This window comes from Oncorhynchus masou, chromosome 33 (assembly GCF_036934945.1).
Source record: "Oncorhynchus masou masou isolate Uvic2021 chromosome 33, UVic_Omas_1.1, whole genome shotgun sequence".
NCBI lineage: Eukaryota > Metazoa > Chordata > Actinopteri > Salmoniformes > Salmonidae > Oncorhynchus > Oncorhynchus masou.
Window position 1 is genome coordinate 9429559 of NC_088244.1, and position 13069 is coordinate 9442627.

The following is a 13069-nucleotide window of genomic DNA, read 5'->3' on the forward strand; positions in this document are numbered from 1 at the left end:
GATACACTGCCGATTTTGCAGGTTTTCCTACTTACAAAGCATGTAGAGGTCTGTAATTTTTTTTATCATAGGTACACTTCAACTGTGAGAGACGGAATCAAACAAAAATCCAGAAAATCACATTGTATGATTTTTAAGTACTTCATTTGCATTTTATTGCATGACATAAGTATTTGATCACCTACCAACAAGTAAGAATTCCGGCTCTCACAGACCTGTTAGTTTGTCTTTAAGAAGCCTCCTGTTCTCCACTCATTACCTGTATTAACTGCACCTGTTTGAACTTGTTACCTGTATAAAAGACACCTGTCCACACACTCAATCAAACAGACTCCTACCTCTCCACAATGACCAAGACCAAAGAGCTGTGTAAGGACATCAGGGATAAAATTGTAGACCTGCACAAGGCTGGGATGGGCTACAGGACAATAGGCAAGCAGCTTGGTGAGAAGGCAACAACTGTTGGCGCAATTATTAGAAAATGGAAGAAGTTCAAGATGACGGTCAATCACCCTCGGTCTGGGGCGCCATGCAAGATCTCACCTCGTGGGGCATCAATGATCATGAGGAAGGTGAGGGATCAGCCCAGAACTACACGATAGGACCTGGTCAATGACCTGAAGAGAGCTGGGACCACAGTCTCAAAGAAAACCGTCATGGATTAAAATCCTGCAGCGCACACAAGGTCCCCCTGCTCAAGCCAGCAAATGTCCAGGCCCGTCTGAAGTTTGCCAATGACCATCTGGATGATCCAGGAATGGGAGGAGGAATGGGAGAAGGTCATGTGGTCTGATGAGAAAAAATTGAGCTTTATGGTCTAAACTCCACTCACCCTGTTTGGAGGAAGAAGAAGGATGAGTAAAACCCCAAGAACACCATCCCAACCGTGAAGCATGGAGGTGGAAACGTCATTCTTTGGGGATGCTTTTCTGCAAAGGGGACCGGACGACTGCACCGTATTGAGGGGAGGATGGATGGGGCCATGTATTGCGAGATCTTGAGATCCCCCAGTAAGAGCATTGAAGATGGGTCGTGGCTGGGTCTTCCAGCATGACAACGACCCAAAACACACAGCCAGGGCAACTAAGGAGTGGCTCCGTAAGAAGCACCTCAAGGTCCTGGAGTGGCCTAGCCAGTCTCCAGACCTGAACCCAATAGAAAATCTTTGGAGGGAGCTGAAAGTCCGTATTGCCCAGCGACAGCCCTGAAACCTGAAGGATCTGGAGAAGGTCTGTATGGAGGAGTGGGCCAAAATCCCTGCTGCAGCGTGTGCAAACCTGGTCTACTACAGGAAACGTATGATCTCTGTAATTGCAAACAAAGGTTTCTGTACCAAATATTAAGTTCTGCTTTTCTGATGTATCAAATACTTATGTCATGCAATAAAATGCAAATTAATTACTTAAAAATCATACAATGTTATTTTCTGCATTTTTGTTTTAGATTCCGTCTCTCACAGTTGAAGTGTACCTATGATAAAAATTACAGACCTCTACATGCTTTGTAAGTAGGAAAACCTGCAAAATCGGCAGTGTGTCAAATACTTGTTCTCCCCACTGTATTTGCATCCATAGCTCTTTCTATGAAATTGAGTGGCTACATTTCTCCAGCTGCATCCCTCAGCATTTTATCAATCAAATGTATTTTATAATACATTACATCAGCTGATGTCACAAAGTGCTGTAGAAAAACCCAGCCTAAAACCCCAAACAGCAAGCAATGCAGGTGTAGAAGCATGGTGGCTAGGAAAAACTCCCTAGAAAGGCTGGAACCTAGGAAGAAACCCAGAGAGGAACCAGGCTATGAGGGGTGGCCAGTCCTCTTCTGGCTGTGCTGGGTGGAGATTATAACAGAACATGGCCAAGATGTTCATAGATGACCAGCAGTGTCAAATAATAATAATCACAGTGGTTGTTGAGTGCACAACAGGTCAGCACCTCAGGAGTAAATGTCAGTTGGCTTTTCATAGCCGATCATTCAGAGTATCTCTACCGCTCCTGCTGTCGCTAGAGAGTTGAAAACAGCAGGTCTGGGACAGGTAAGCACGTCCGGTGAACAGGTCAGGGTTCCATAGCCGCAGGCAGAACAGTTGAAACTGGAGCAGCAGCACGGCCAGGTGGACTGGGGACAGCAGGGAGTCATCAGGCCAGGTAGTTAATGAGGCATGGTCCTAGGGCTCAGGTCCTCCGAGAGAGAGAAAGGCTTTGTTATTGTTTCAACTACGGATAGGCCCTTTAAAGAGTTGTTGCTCTCTGTCCTCAGTTAGGTCTTGTCTTTGAATAGTAAGATAGTGAAAGTCCTATAGGGACTGCATTAGACACTTAAGTAAAAAAATATATATATGTCATTTTTGGGCAAACCACAAAATATTATTTTCTGAAACTATTTCTAAAGGATTTGGTTAAGGGAAGATCCAAGCCTACCAAAATAATATTATTGAAGCAGGAGTTGCATTGAGGTAACAGCAGGGGGCGGTAGGTTCCCGTCGCAGATCATTTCTGGGTGATTGAGAGTAGACTGTAAGGCAGTCAATCCCTCTAAAAGTATTTTAAACACACACATGGCCTAAACAATAATAATATTGAAGCAGGAGTTGCATTGAGGTAACAGCAGGGGGCAGTAGGTTCCCGTCGCAGATCATTTCTGGGTGATTGAGAGTAGCCTGTAAGGCAGTCAATCCCTCTAAAAGTATTTTAAACACACACATGGCCTAAACGTGTATGTGTGTGGTCTATACTACTTCTGATCGTAACGTTATAGTGAGTATTCTGGGGGCAGTTTGTTAATGAAAGGAGGTTGTGCGTTAGACTGAGGACGTTTAGCAGGATTGGTGGTTAAGAACCTCAGGACTGTCACTTGGAGCTGATCTCCTGCTGAGGTACAGCCTAGTAGCAGACTGAGCAGTCCACTCGGTTGGACCATTGTGTGTCTTCTGTCTGTTTCACACAATGCTGCCCTGTGACAAACTCATACCGCTGACTGGCACTTTCACGCATTTTGATGTTTCAAATCGTAGATTTTAGTGATCTATTGTGACTGTGTATTGTTTCTCTGTATATTTCATTATATAACAATTACCATTTTAGATTTAGTCAAAGGCTGGTATGGAACAGGGATTTGTGAACCAAGAACTGTACACCTAAACCAGTAGATTCTCGAACAGCTGGGATCTTTTAATGTTAATGGTACGGACTCTGTTTTACAAATCTTTCATTGAGAGTATTTAAACTTCTTGTATTGTTTGTTGGTTTGGCAATGCCACTGTTGTAACGCTCAATGAGTGAATGTGTGTGGAGTCAGATGTGGGAAAAAACACGCTTTAATGTCCAAAATCAACAGAAACAAAAATAGTATACCCAACACAGGTGTAACTAAAAAACAAAATAGTACCCTATTGTGAAATACTAGGACAACGAGAAAACCAAACAAAACCACTAACCACTCTCACAAATACAGATGAACAAGCCCGCACAAAGCGGGCTAAACGAACTTAAATAACCCCACCCTAACAACCAAACAAGGAACAGGTGAAACCAATTAAACAAAACCAAGCGAACACAGAACAAAGGATCGGTGGCAGCTAGTAGACCGGCGACGACGACCGCCGAGCGCCACCCGAACAAGAAGGGGAGCCACCTTCGGTAATATTCGTGACAACTGTCAGCCAGAGAAATATGTTGAGAAGGATCATCACCACAGCAAGCAAGGTACTTGGAGTCAAACAGAAAGGCCTGGATGAGATCTTTAAGTTCAGGGCCCTCCGCAAGGCTCACAAAATAATTTTAGACCCAAGCCACCCCCTGTACCCGGACTTTGAACTACTCAGGGAAAACAGAACTAGACAGTCATTTGTGCCAGGTGTGATATTTACATTTACATTACATTTACATTTAAGTCATTTAGCAGACGCTCTTATCCAGAGCGACTTACAAATTGGTGAATTCACCTTCTGACATCCAGTGGAACAGCCACTTTACAATAGTGCATCTAAATCATTTAAGGGGGGCGGGTGAGAAGGATTACTTTATCCTATCCTAGGTATTCCTTGAAGAGGTGGGGTTTCAGGTGTCTCCGGAAGGTGGTGATTGACTCCGCTGTCCTGGCGTCGTGAGGGAGTTTGTTCCACCATTGGGGGGCCAGAGCAGCGAACAGTTTTGACTGGGCTGAGCGGGAACTGTACTTCCTCAGTGGTAGGGAGGCGAGCAGGCCAGAGGTGGATGAACGCAGTGCCCTTGTTTGGGTGTAGGGCCTGATCAGAGCCTGGAGGTACTGCGGTGCCGTTCCCCTCACAGCTCCGTAGGCAAGCACCATGGTCTTGTAGCGGATGCGAGCTTCAACTGGAAGCCAGTGGAGAGAGCGGAGGAGCGGGGTGACGTGAGAGAACTTGGGAAGGTTGAACACCAGACGGGCTGCGGCGTTCTGGATGAGTTGTAGGGGTTTAATGGCACAGGCAGGGAGCCCAGCCAACAGCGAGTTGTAGTAATCCAGACGGGAGATGACAAGTGCCTGGATTAGGACCTGCGCCGCTTCCTGTGTGAGGCAGGGTCGTACTCTGCGGATGTTGTAGAGCATGAACCTACAGGAACGGGCCACCGCCTTGATGTTAGTTGAGAACGACAGGGTGTTGTCCAGGATCACGTCAAGGTTCTTAGCTCTCTGAAAGTAGGAGACAATAGAGTTGTCAACCGTGATGGCGAGATCATGGAACGGGTAGTCCTTCCCCGGGAGGAAGAGCAGCTCCGTCTTGCCGAGGTTCAGCTTGAGGTGGTGATCCGTCATCCACACTGATATGTCTGCCAGTGATATCTCTCTTAAATAGCTCGTTCTAACGTTCCTACCGGCCCAGTAAGACCAGCGGGCTAATGTTCCTACCGGCCCAGTAAGGCCAGCAGGCTAATGTTCCTACCGGCCCAGTAAGACCAGCGGGCTAATGTTCCTACCAGCCCAGTAAGGCCAGCAGGCTAATGTTCCTACCGGCCCAGTAAGACCAGCGGGCTAATGTTCCTACCGGCCCAGTAAGACCAGCGGGCTAATGTTCCTACCAGCCCAGTAAGGCCAGCAGGCTAATGTTCCTACCAGCCCAGTAAGGCCAGCAGGCTAGTCTCTTTTTATTGGTATGTAACTGTTATGAAATTTGTATTGTCAATTTGTTTTCTTATTTAAACGCTACATTAAACGTGTATATGACACTGCAACAAAATGTCTCCATGGGGACAATAAAGTCAGTAAAGTAGAGTAGGCAAGTAACGTGCTTACACTTTCGAGGCTCCCGAATGGCGCAGCGATCTCAGTCACTACTACGTCACTACAAACCCTGGTTTGATCCCGGGCTGTATCACAACCGGCTGTGCTTGGGAGTCCCATAGGGCGGCGCACAATTGGCCCAGCATTGTCCAGGTTAGGGGAGGGTTTGGCCAGGGTAGGCCGTCATTGTAAAATAAGAATTTGTTCTTAACTGACTTGCCTAGTTAAAAAAGGTTAAATACAAATAAATAATACACCACACACGTGTGCGTTCTTCCCCTACAACACTCTCACCTCTTTCTCAATGCTGATCTTCAACAAGTGGGTAAAGCCTTTGTGTTTGACAAATCTAAGCACCAATGTGGTAAAGAAGTTGTGTTGTTTTAGAGAGCTTCCCAAGCACCTAGACCCCAGAGAGGTGAGGAACTGTTGTGTTGTTTTAGAGAGCTTCCCAAGCACCCAGACCCCAGAGAGGTGAGGAACTGTTGTGTTGTTTTAGAGAGCTTCCCAAGCACCCAGACCCCAGAGAGGTGAGGAACTGTTGTGTTGTTTTAGAGAGCTTCCCAAGCACCCAGACCCCAGAGAGGTGAGGAACTGCTGTGTTGTTTTAGAGAGCTTCCCAAGCACCCAGACCCCAGAGAGGTGAGGAACTGTTGTGTTGTTTTAGAGAGCTTCCCAAGCACCCAGACCCCAGAGAGGTGAGGAACTGTTGTGTTGTTTTAGAGAGCTTCCCAAGCACCCAGACCCCAGAGAGGTGAGGAACTGCTGGTACCAGAGAGGTACTATGAGATGGGTGATCTCAGAATGGCCCAGACTAAAGCTGAATAGAAGTTACTTGCCTCCCTACTCTCCTTCTTCTCTGGGTTGAGCCGCATTAGGCCATGAATATGAACGAGCTCTGTTCTTGTCCCTCCTTGGCATGACAATAATGAGGCTTCCTGTCCAGAGAGAACAAGGTGGTCCGCTATAGAGGCCTGGGTCTGGACCGGACCGGTGTGTGTGGACATTCATGCTCAGGATCCACGCCAGCCTCTCTGATTCAGATCAATTTGTGTTCCTCAGAGGGCCAAAGCTCTCTGTCAGGCCTCTGCCATGACAACAGAGCTCCCCCAACCCTCGCCAGTTTTCCCACAGAACAAAACAAACATTGTCCCCGCATCAGGGGGAGGTGGGGCAGCCCTGTGTTCATAAGTGGGGACATTCAGGTCATATTGGTCTACGTTCACTGAGCCAACCCAAAGAGGCCTCTCTCTCCCTCTCTCTCTCTCTCCCCCTACCCCTCATCATCTTGTTTCATAAACACACTACAATGCAGGAAAAAGTAGTTTAATCAAAAACATTGTTTCATCAAGCATTTAGAAATGCACTTACAGTATCAATCAAATGAGTGCACATTATCGGATCTATAAGGTTGATAACTTCTGTCCTATTGCTGCTTGTAACCCCAGCTTGCTGCGTCATCATGTAGTCAACTTTTCATCCTGGAATGACTCTTCTCCATTTGTTTACCTGTTGCAGGGCTTCGTGAACCATCCCACTCCCTCAGTCCTTGTATGTTAGCGGACTGACACTGGATGTTGTGGCATGGGGACGTTGATTTGTGTCGGTGGCTTCATTAATGAAACAGAGAGGCGACTGTTCACTGTTCAGTCATTAGTGTCCACAGGAGCTGGTGAGGAGCTCCGCTCACTGCTAATGAGGCTCCAGCACCATCTGCCCAGGCCCTGACAGCCTCTGAACACGCTCCAAGACCCAGAGAGAGAGACTCTAAAGAGGTCAACCACCCCCGGGGGAAGAAATACCTCCTCTGTCTCTAAACCCTTCAATCAGTGCATCATTTAATGGAGAAACCAGACTGTCTCTGTACATTCAAACTGACTTGTAAGCTAATCACAATTGGGTATTGGTGAAAAACATTCATGAGTTAGCATTTTCTACCTCTGGTTTGTTTGCCTATGTTTTCCTATGATGAAAATTAAATGAGGAAAGAATGGGGTTTTGGGATATACAGTGGGGCAAAAAAGTATTTAGTCAGCCACCAATTGTGCAAGTTCTCCCACTTAAAAAGATGAGAGAGGCCTGTAATCGTCATCATACGTACACTTCAACTATGACAGACAAAAAAAGACTCAATACTTTTTTCCCCCACTGTACGCTGAAAATAAGGTCTGGGGTTAACATAGCATTAGGAGATCTTATACATGTTGTTTTATGAGATAATACCAGTCAGAATACATAAGCTTTATCAATGATGAACACTTTATGTGCTTGTTTTGATTACATAAATGCTTACATAATTACTGTCGTAAAAAAAAAAGTGTTATTTTGGATGCTATTTGCAGAAATCTTTTTTCGTTAAAATAATTACAATCTTTTTTCGAAAGGGTTAAAATAATTACTAACTTAAAGTTAAATAACTAACTGTAGCAGAGGCATAGGAACCTGAAAATGGACACTGGTTAGCTGATGAAGATTATCTCATAGAGCAAAACGTACAGTATAAGATCTCCTCAGACCTTATTTACAGTGTTGATCCCCATAGGCTTTAATCAACAAGCCATGGTGAAGTTAGCCTCTTGTTAATACCTACAAAAAGACGCCCTTACTATTGCCCTCTATTGGCTTACTGGTGATCATTTGATATGCTGTCCAATCAGGTTGGCTTGAGTTTCATTGTATGTTGGAAACAACACATTACATAATTCTGGTGTCTGTGCTGTGGTGGTGTTCTCTGATTGAACCTAGTCCATCACAATGGAAACTTCTCACATCCCCAAGCCAACGTCCATCTCCATTTTAAGTATAAAAACAACATATATTTCTTTCAAACCTTCACAACAACATGAGAGAACATGCAGTAGTGCCACGTGTTCATTTGGACTGGGGTACCAGACAGGGGTGAGAAAACGGTGGAAGGTCTGTCCGGTTTTGGCCCGTCTACAATACCAGTGAATTTTGGGACGGTAACCTGGCAACTCAACTGTAGTTCCACTCCCAGGGCCTCAGAGTGGAGGCTTCCACTGGCCCCTGGGGAACAATGACACCCTTATGAGAGGAGCTCTGCTGCTGTCCAAAGCCTGAATCAGTGAGAGGAGAAATATGTTCCAGGTCAGAGAGAGGACCCCATTATTGAGTTTCAGAGGGTCAATGGTCAATCACCCAAAATCCCTTCATCTGGTTGAGCAATTTTTTTTAAACGAACGTTTATGAAATCTCTCTGTGAGAAAAATGACTAGCGCTGATAAATTACAAACCTTTATTGGATAAATTAAACACAACTACAGCTGTGTCTCTTATTCGTAAAATGATGTCTGACTTCTTTCCTAACCTTCTTATAACCAGTGTATAACCTTGACCTCTGTACAGGGACTTCTCATGATTATCTGGAAAAATAATTTTGCATTATTCACAGCACTTTGATTTGATGGAAAATACTATGTCTAAACCATCCCTGTTGATTATGAATATAATTCAAAACAATAATTGATAGAATGACATGGGACGGATAAAGATGAAATAGTTGCGTCGATAATTGGGGGGGGGGGGCAATGAACAAAATGACAAGGCAAACTTATCTGTGTCGACTAAAGAGCCAACACACTTCATATTACAGATATGTTAATAGTTGTGACATGAAGAAATAATGATCTCAGTACCGGGACCCTCTGGGGCTGTTAGTCAACCCTAGTGTAGTAATCTAACATAACACTCTGTTTATTTTACACCTAATAATCCTTCAAATACACACATTGGGGTGACACTTCTACAAGGATATTAAATGGAGCTCTTCTCCTTCTTCTCTCCAGCCCCACCTAGTCTGCACTTAGTCAATGTCTGAACTTCCTGTCAAATGAACCACCTTAAAACTGGATGGGGTGTTGTATCTATTTGGAGAGAACATCAAAAGGAGAGACATTACAGACATTAAGGCTACAGAGAAGGAGACGCTGGCACTGGAAAACAAAAAGGTGTGTCTATGGTTGAGGATGGAATGTCCACTGCTGAAAGGTGAGTTGCTTTGTTACCACATCTAACCAGTTTAGGCGATGGAAAGGAAAGAAAGCAGGAGAGGTCAGTTCAGCTGGACCCGCTGATCGACAGGATGGTGGAGCTGTCCTTGGCTTTGTCAAAGAAGATGGAGGAGGACATCTCGTTGGTGCTCTTGAGTTTGGCCTCGGTGCCAGGGGAATGGGAGCCACTGGGTTGGCACTCCTCACAGCAGCAGCAGCAACAGTCCATGAAGGCCTGGCTCAGAGACTTACAGAGGCACAGCAGCAGCACCGGCGTCACCGACGACTTGAAGAACAGGGAGAACTGGTTGATGAGGGCCAGCAGGGTGGCGGTGTCGTCAGAGATGGGCATGGCGGTGTAGGCCAGGACGATGTTGCACGCGTTCTCCGGCAGGGCGCAGACGCCGTAGACCACGGCCAGAGCCATCACGGTGCAGTTGAGCTGGCGCTCCACCTGTTGACTGTGTTGTATCTTCTGCTTCTTGGAGGGGGAGCCTTCCTCCAGGCGTCGGGGGATAACGTCATGGGACACGTGGCAGGTGGCCAGCTGGCACAGCAGGGTGAAGACCACAGGCAGGCAGAAGTAGCAACCAAAGTACCACCACATGCGGCACTCGTGGTAGTTGATGACCAGGGCGTACATGGACTCGGGGAGGTTGGAGGTGGGGTTCATGGTGCAGGAGTCCACCACGGCCCCTGTGGCTGGAGACACGTCTTGGCTGAGCTGCCATAGGAGCAGCTCTGGTGCCGCCAGCACCATGGAGCCCAGCCATATGACCAGCAGCTTGGCCAGGACGGACTGGCAGCTCTCCACTCGACGGATTTTGGGCTGGGAGCAGGTGGTAGAGTTGAAGCGGTCAATACCCAGGGCACACAGGCTGAAGGATGTCACCCCTAGGGAGGTCACCTGTAGTGTTATATGGATCAAAGAGGAAGAACGTATCAGATATGCTACGTGGGCTGTTTTTTTTTCTGCTTATCTGTGTATTTTTTATGACCGTTGTGATCTTTCAATATACAAAATGTCCTGTAGCCAAAACGACACTTTTCACATGCTGCACACACACCGTTTATAAACACGTATCATGTTTTTTTTTTAAACGGGGTGTCAAACATACGGCTCGTGTGGGGGGTCCAATCCAGGCACACGTGTGGTTTGGGGGGGGGGGGGGGGTACAAACTCAATATACTTTAAAATGACTAAAACCAAATCTAAATGGTCATTTGATCATGGACCTACCTTCATACAGTTTATTGACTGGGTCCAGCTCACTAATAATCACTACATTCATACAGTTTATTGAATGGGTCCAGTTCACTAATAATCACTACATTCATACAGTTTATTGACTGGGTCCAGCTCACTAATAATCACTACATTCATACAGTTTATTGACTGGGTCCAGTTCACTAATAATCACTACATTCATACAGTTTATTGACTGGGTCCAGCTCACTAATAATCACTACATTCATACAGTTTATTGACTGGGTCCAGTTCACTAATAATCACTACATTCATACAGTTTATTGACTGGGTCCAGCTCACTAATAATCACTACATTCATACAGTTTATTGAATGGGTCCAGTTCACTAATAATCACTACATTCATACAGTGTATTGACTGGGTCCAGCTCACTAATAATTACTGAAATTAACTCTAGACAGTCAGGGAGCATCGAAAATTCCAAAATCGATGGACAGAGAAGTATTTTTTACAGTAGTTTTACTTGTAATTTAAATTACAGAACAGTTTCAATATGGAAGAAGTCTTTCTGACCTGTCGAGATATACATTGATGAGTTTACAGTGTCTATGCTGATAAGATGAAAATCATAGATAGTGTATAATGTATGGCTGACATACAACTATGTAATGTGTTGTTTATTACCAGTTAATAAACTTTGGTTTACCAGAAAACATACTATAAAGATTCAGTTGGTAAAAGTATTAAACATTAAAAAATTATTTCACAATACTATGTGGCCCATAAACATAATTCAACTCATAACCTTTTTTTACGACCTGGCTTGCAACAATGTCATAAATCAGTGTAAATATCCTGTAATTATACCATCAAAAGAGACAACAAAAATAAATGTATGATTGTTTTAGGCAACAACAGGTACTAAACTTGTCGTTAGGGACACATTATGATATAGCTATGGACAAATAGTTGTGTTCATTAATCATTTTCATGTGATTCCACTGTGGCATAAGGGGAGGGGTGTGGCTTGAGGGGTGTGTGGGGAGGGGTGTGGTGAAGGTGGGGGGGAGGGGAGTGGCTAAGGGAAGCAAACCCACCTCCATATATGGTACCGCTCTGCATGAGATGTCCCCCAGCAGCCTCTTATTGGTGAGCTCATTGAAGACCACCACAGGTAAACAGAAGCAGAGCACCAGGAAGTCCCAGAAAGCCAGACTGGCCAGGATGTAGTTCCAGGTACTCCTCATGTAGTAGTTGTGCCAGACGATGCACATCACAGCCAGGTTCCCTATAATCCCCACAGAGAACACCACCAGGGACAGGAACATGACAGCGTAGGCAGTGTAGGAACTGTCAGTCACTGGGTACAGAGGGTTGTGGATGTTGGTGATCCACTTTCCTGTAGTGCTGCTGTTGCCCTGATCCACGTCTGTGTTGGCCCCAGTGGCCCTAGTGTCCAGGGTTGAGGCTGTGTTGGCCCCAGTGTCCAGGGTTGAGGCTGTGTTGGCCCCAGTGTTCAGAGTTGAGGCTGTGTTGGCCCCAGTGTTCAGAGTGGAGTCTGTGTTGGCCCCAGTGTTCAGAGTTGAGTCTGTGTTGGCCCCAGTGTTCAGAGTGGAGTCTGTGTTGGCCCCAGTTTCCAGGGTTGAGGCTGTGTTGGCCCCAGTTTCCAGGGTTGAGTCTGTGTTGGCCCCAGTTTCCAGGGTTGAGGCTGTGTTGGCCCCAGTTTCCAGGGTTGAGGCTGTGTTGGCCCCCGTTTCCAGGGTTGAGCTAGAGAACTGGGTAGCTCTGGGTGAGGTGAACTCGTTCTCATAAGACCGTGAGAAGGTAGACTGAGGTTCACCTGCGCCTGTGTCCTCGTCGTCTGCACCCCGCGGTGCTCTCTTGTGGTGCTTGTCCCATTCCAGTCCTTTCACATCCTCATTGTCATAACCATGGCTTTGAATGACTTGAATGTCGAGATTTAACATATCCTTTTCAAGAGATGCACTGTTTGTCTGTAGAAATTTTTTGGCATCGGAAGCCCACACAGTCAATAGTACCACCAGTGAAATAGAGGGAATCATCTTGAGAGCAGTAGCCTGAAAAGTAGCTTTTCTTTTAAATTCCAGAAGTTCCCAGCTTTGATCACTGCAGGAGACGATGTCAAAATGAGACCCCCTCAGCAGAAGGTCATTTAGTAGAGAAGAAGAGGTTTCCCAATCTGTGGTGGGATGCTGAAGCTTGGGGAACTTGTCTCTCTCTCTGCGTCCTGTGGCTGCAGTCCCATAGGCAGGTCTGTGAGTCTGTTAACAAGTACCATTGCCTGCTCAATCATGGGTGGCTGGTCCCCTTTGAAAAGGGAAAGACAATAAAGAGGCAAACTCATCTGTTTCTCTCTATGGACCCCCAAATGAAGCAAAGCATTGTGCCCTCTGCTGGTCAAAATACTGATCAGTTGCCGTTTTATGTTGTGCATGTAGAGGGCAGTGCATGTCTCCAAAAAGTACACCAATCCCAAACACCAATGTGGTCCCATTCATTTCAATATTACATCCAGGTGGTACAACATCAATAAGGATGCATGCAGATGGTCTTCTTGTGTGTCTTGTATAAATAAATACAATAAA

The 13069-nt window shown here is 45.8% G+C and overlaps 1 protein-coding gene across 1 annotated transcript; it reads right to left on the bottom strand.

Moving 5' to 3' along the window:
* Positions 1 to 6556: 6556 nt before the first annotated feature.
* On the bottom strand, positions 6557 to 12800 carry LOC135527794 (G-protein coupled receptor 37-like 1). Its single transcript, XM_064956370.1, has 2 exons — positions 11561 to 12800; positions 6557 to 10161 (listed from the first exon to the last, which is right to left on the bottom strand). The coding sequence occupies exons 1-2, from the start codon at positions 12524 to 12526 to the stop codon at positions 9322 to 9324; spliced, it is 1806 nt and encodes a 601-aa protein (XP_064812442.1). The 5' UTR covers positions 12527 to 12800; the 3' UTR covers positions 6557 to 9321.
* Positions 12801 to 13069: the final 269 nt, after the last annotated feature.

What these genes read in the sequence shown, in the direction of transcription:
- LOC135527794 (XM_064956370.1), bottom strand. Translation starts at nt 12,526, where the DNA reads ATGATTCCCTCTATTTCACTGGTGGTACTATTGACTGTGTGGGCTTCC. An exon ending in GAGCGGTACCATATATGGAG is followed by an intron (nt 10,162 to 11,560) that starts GTGGGTTTGCTT and finishes ATAACACTACAG; the next exon opens with GTGACCTCCCTAGGGGTGAC.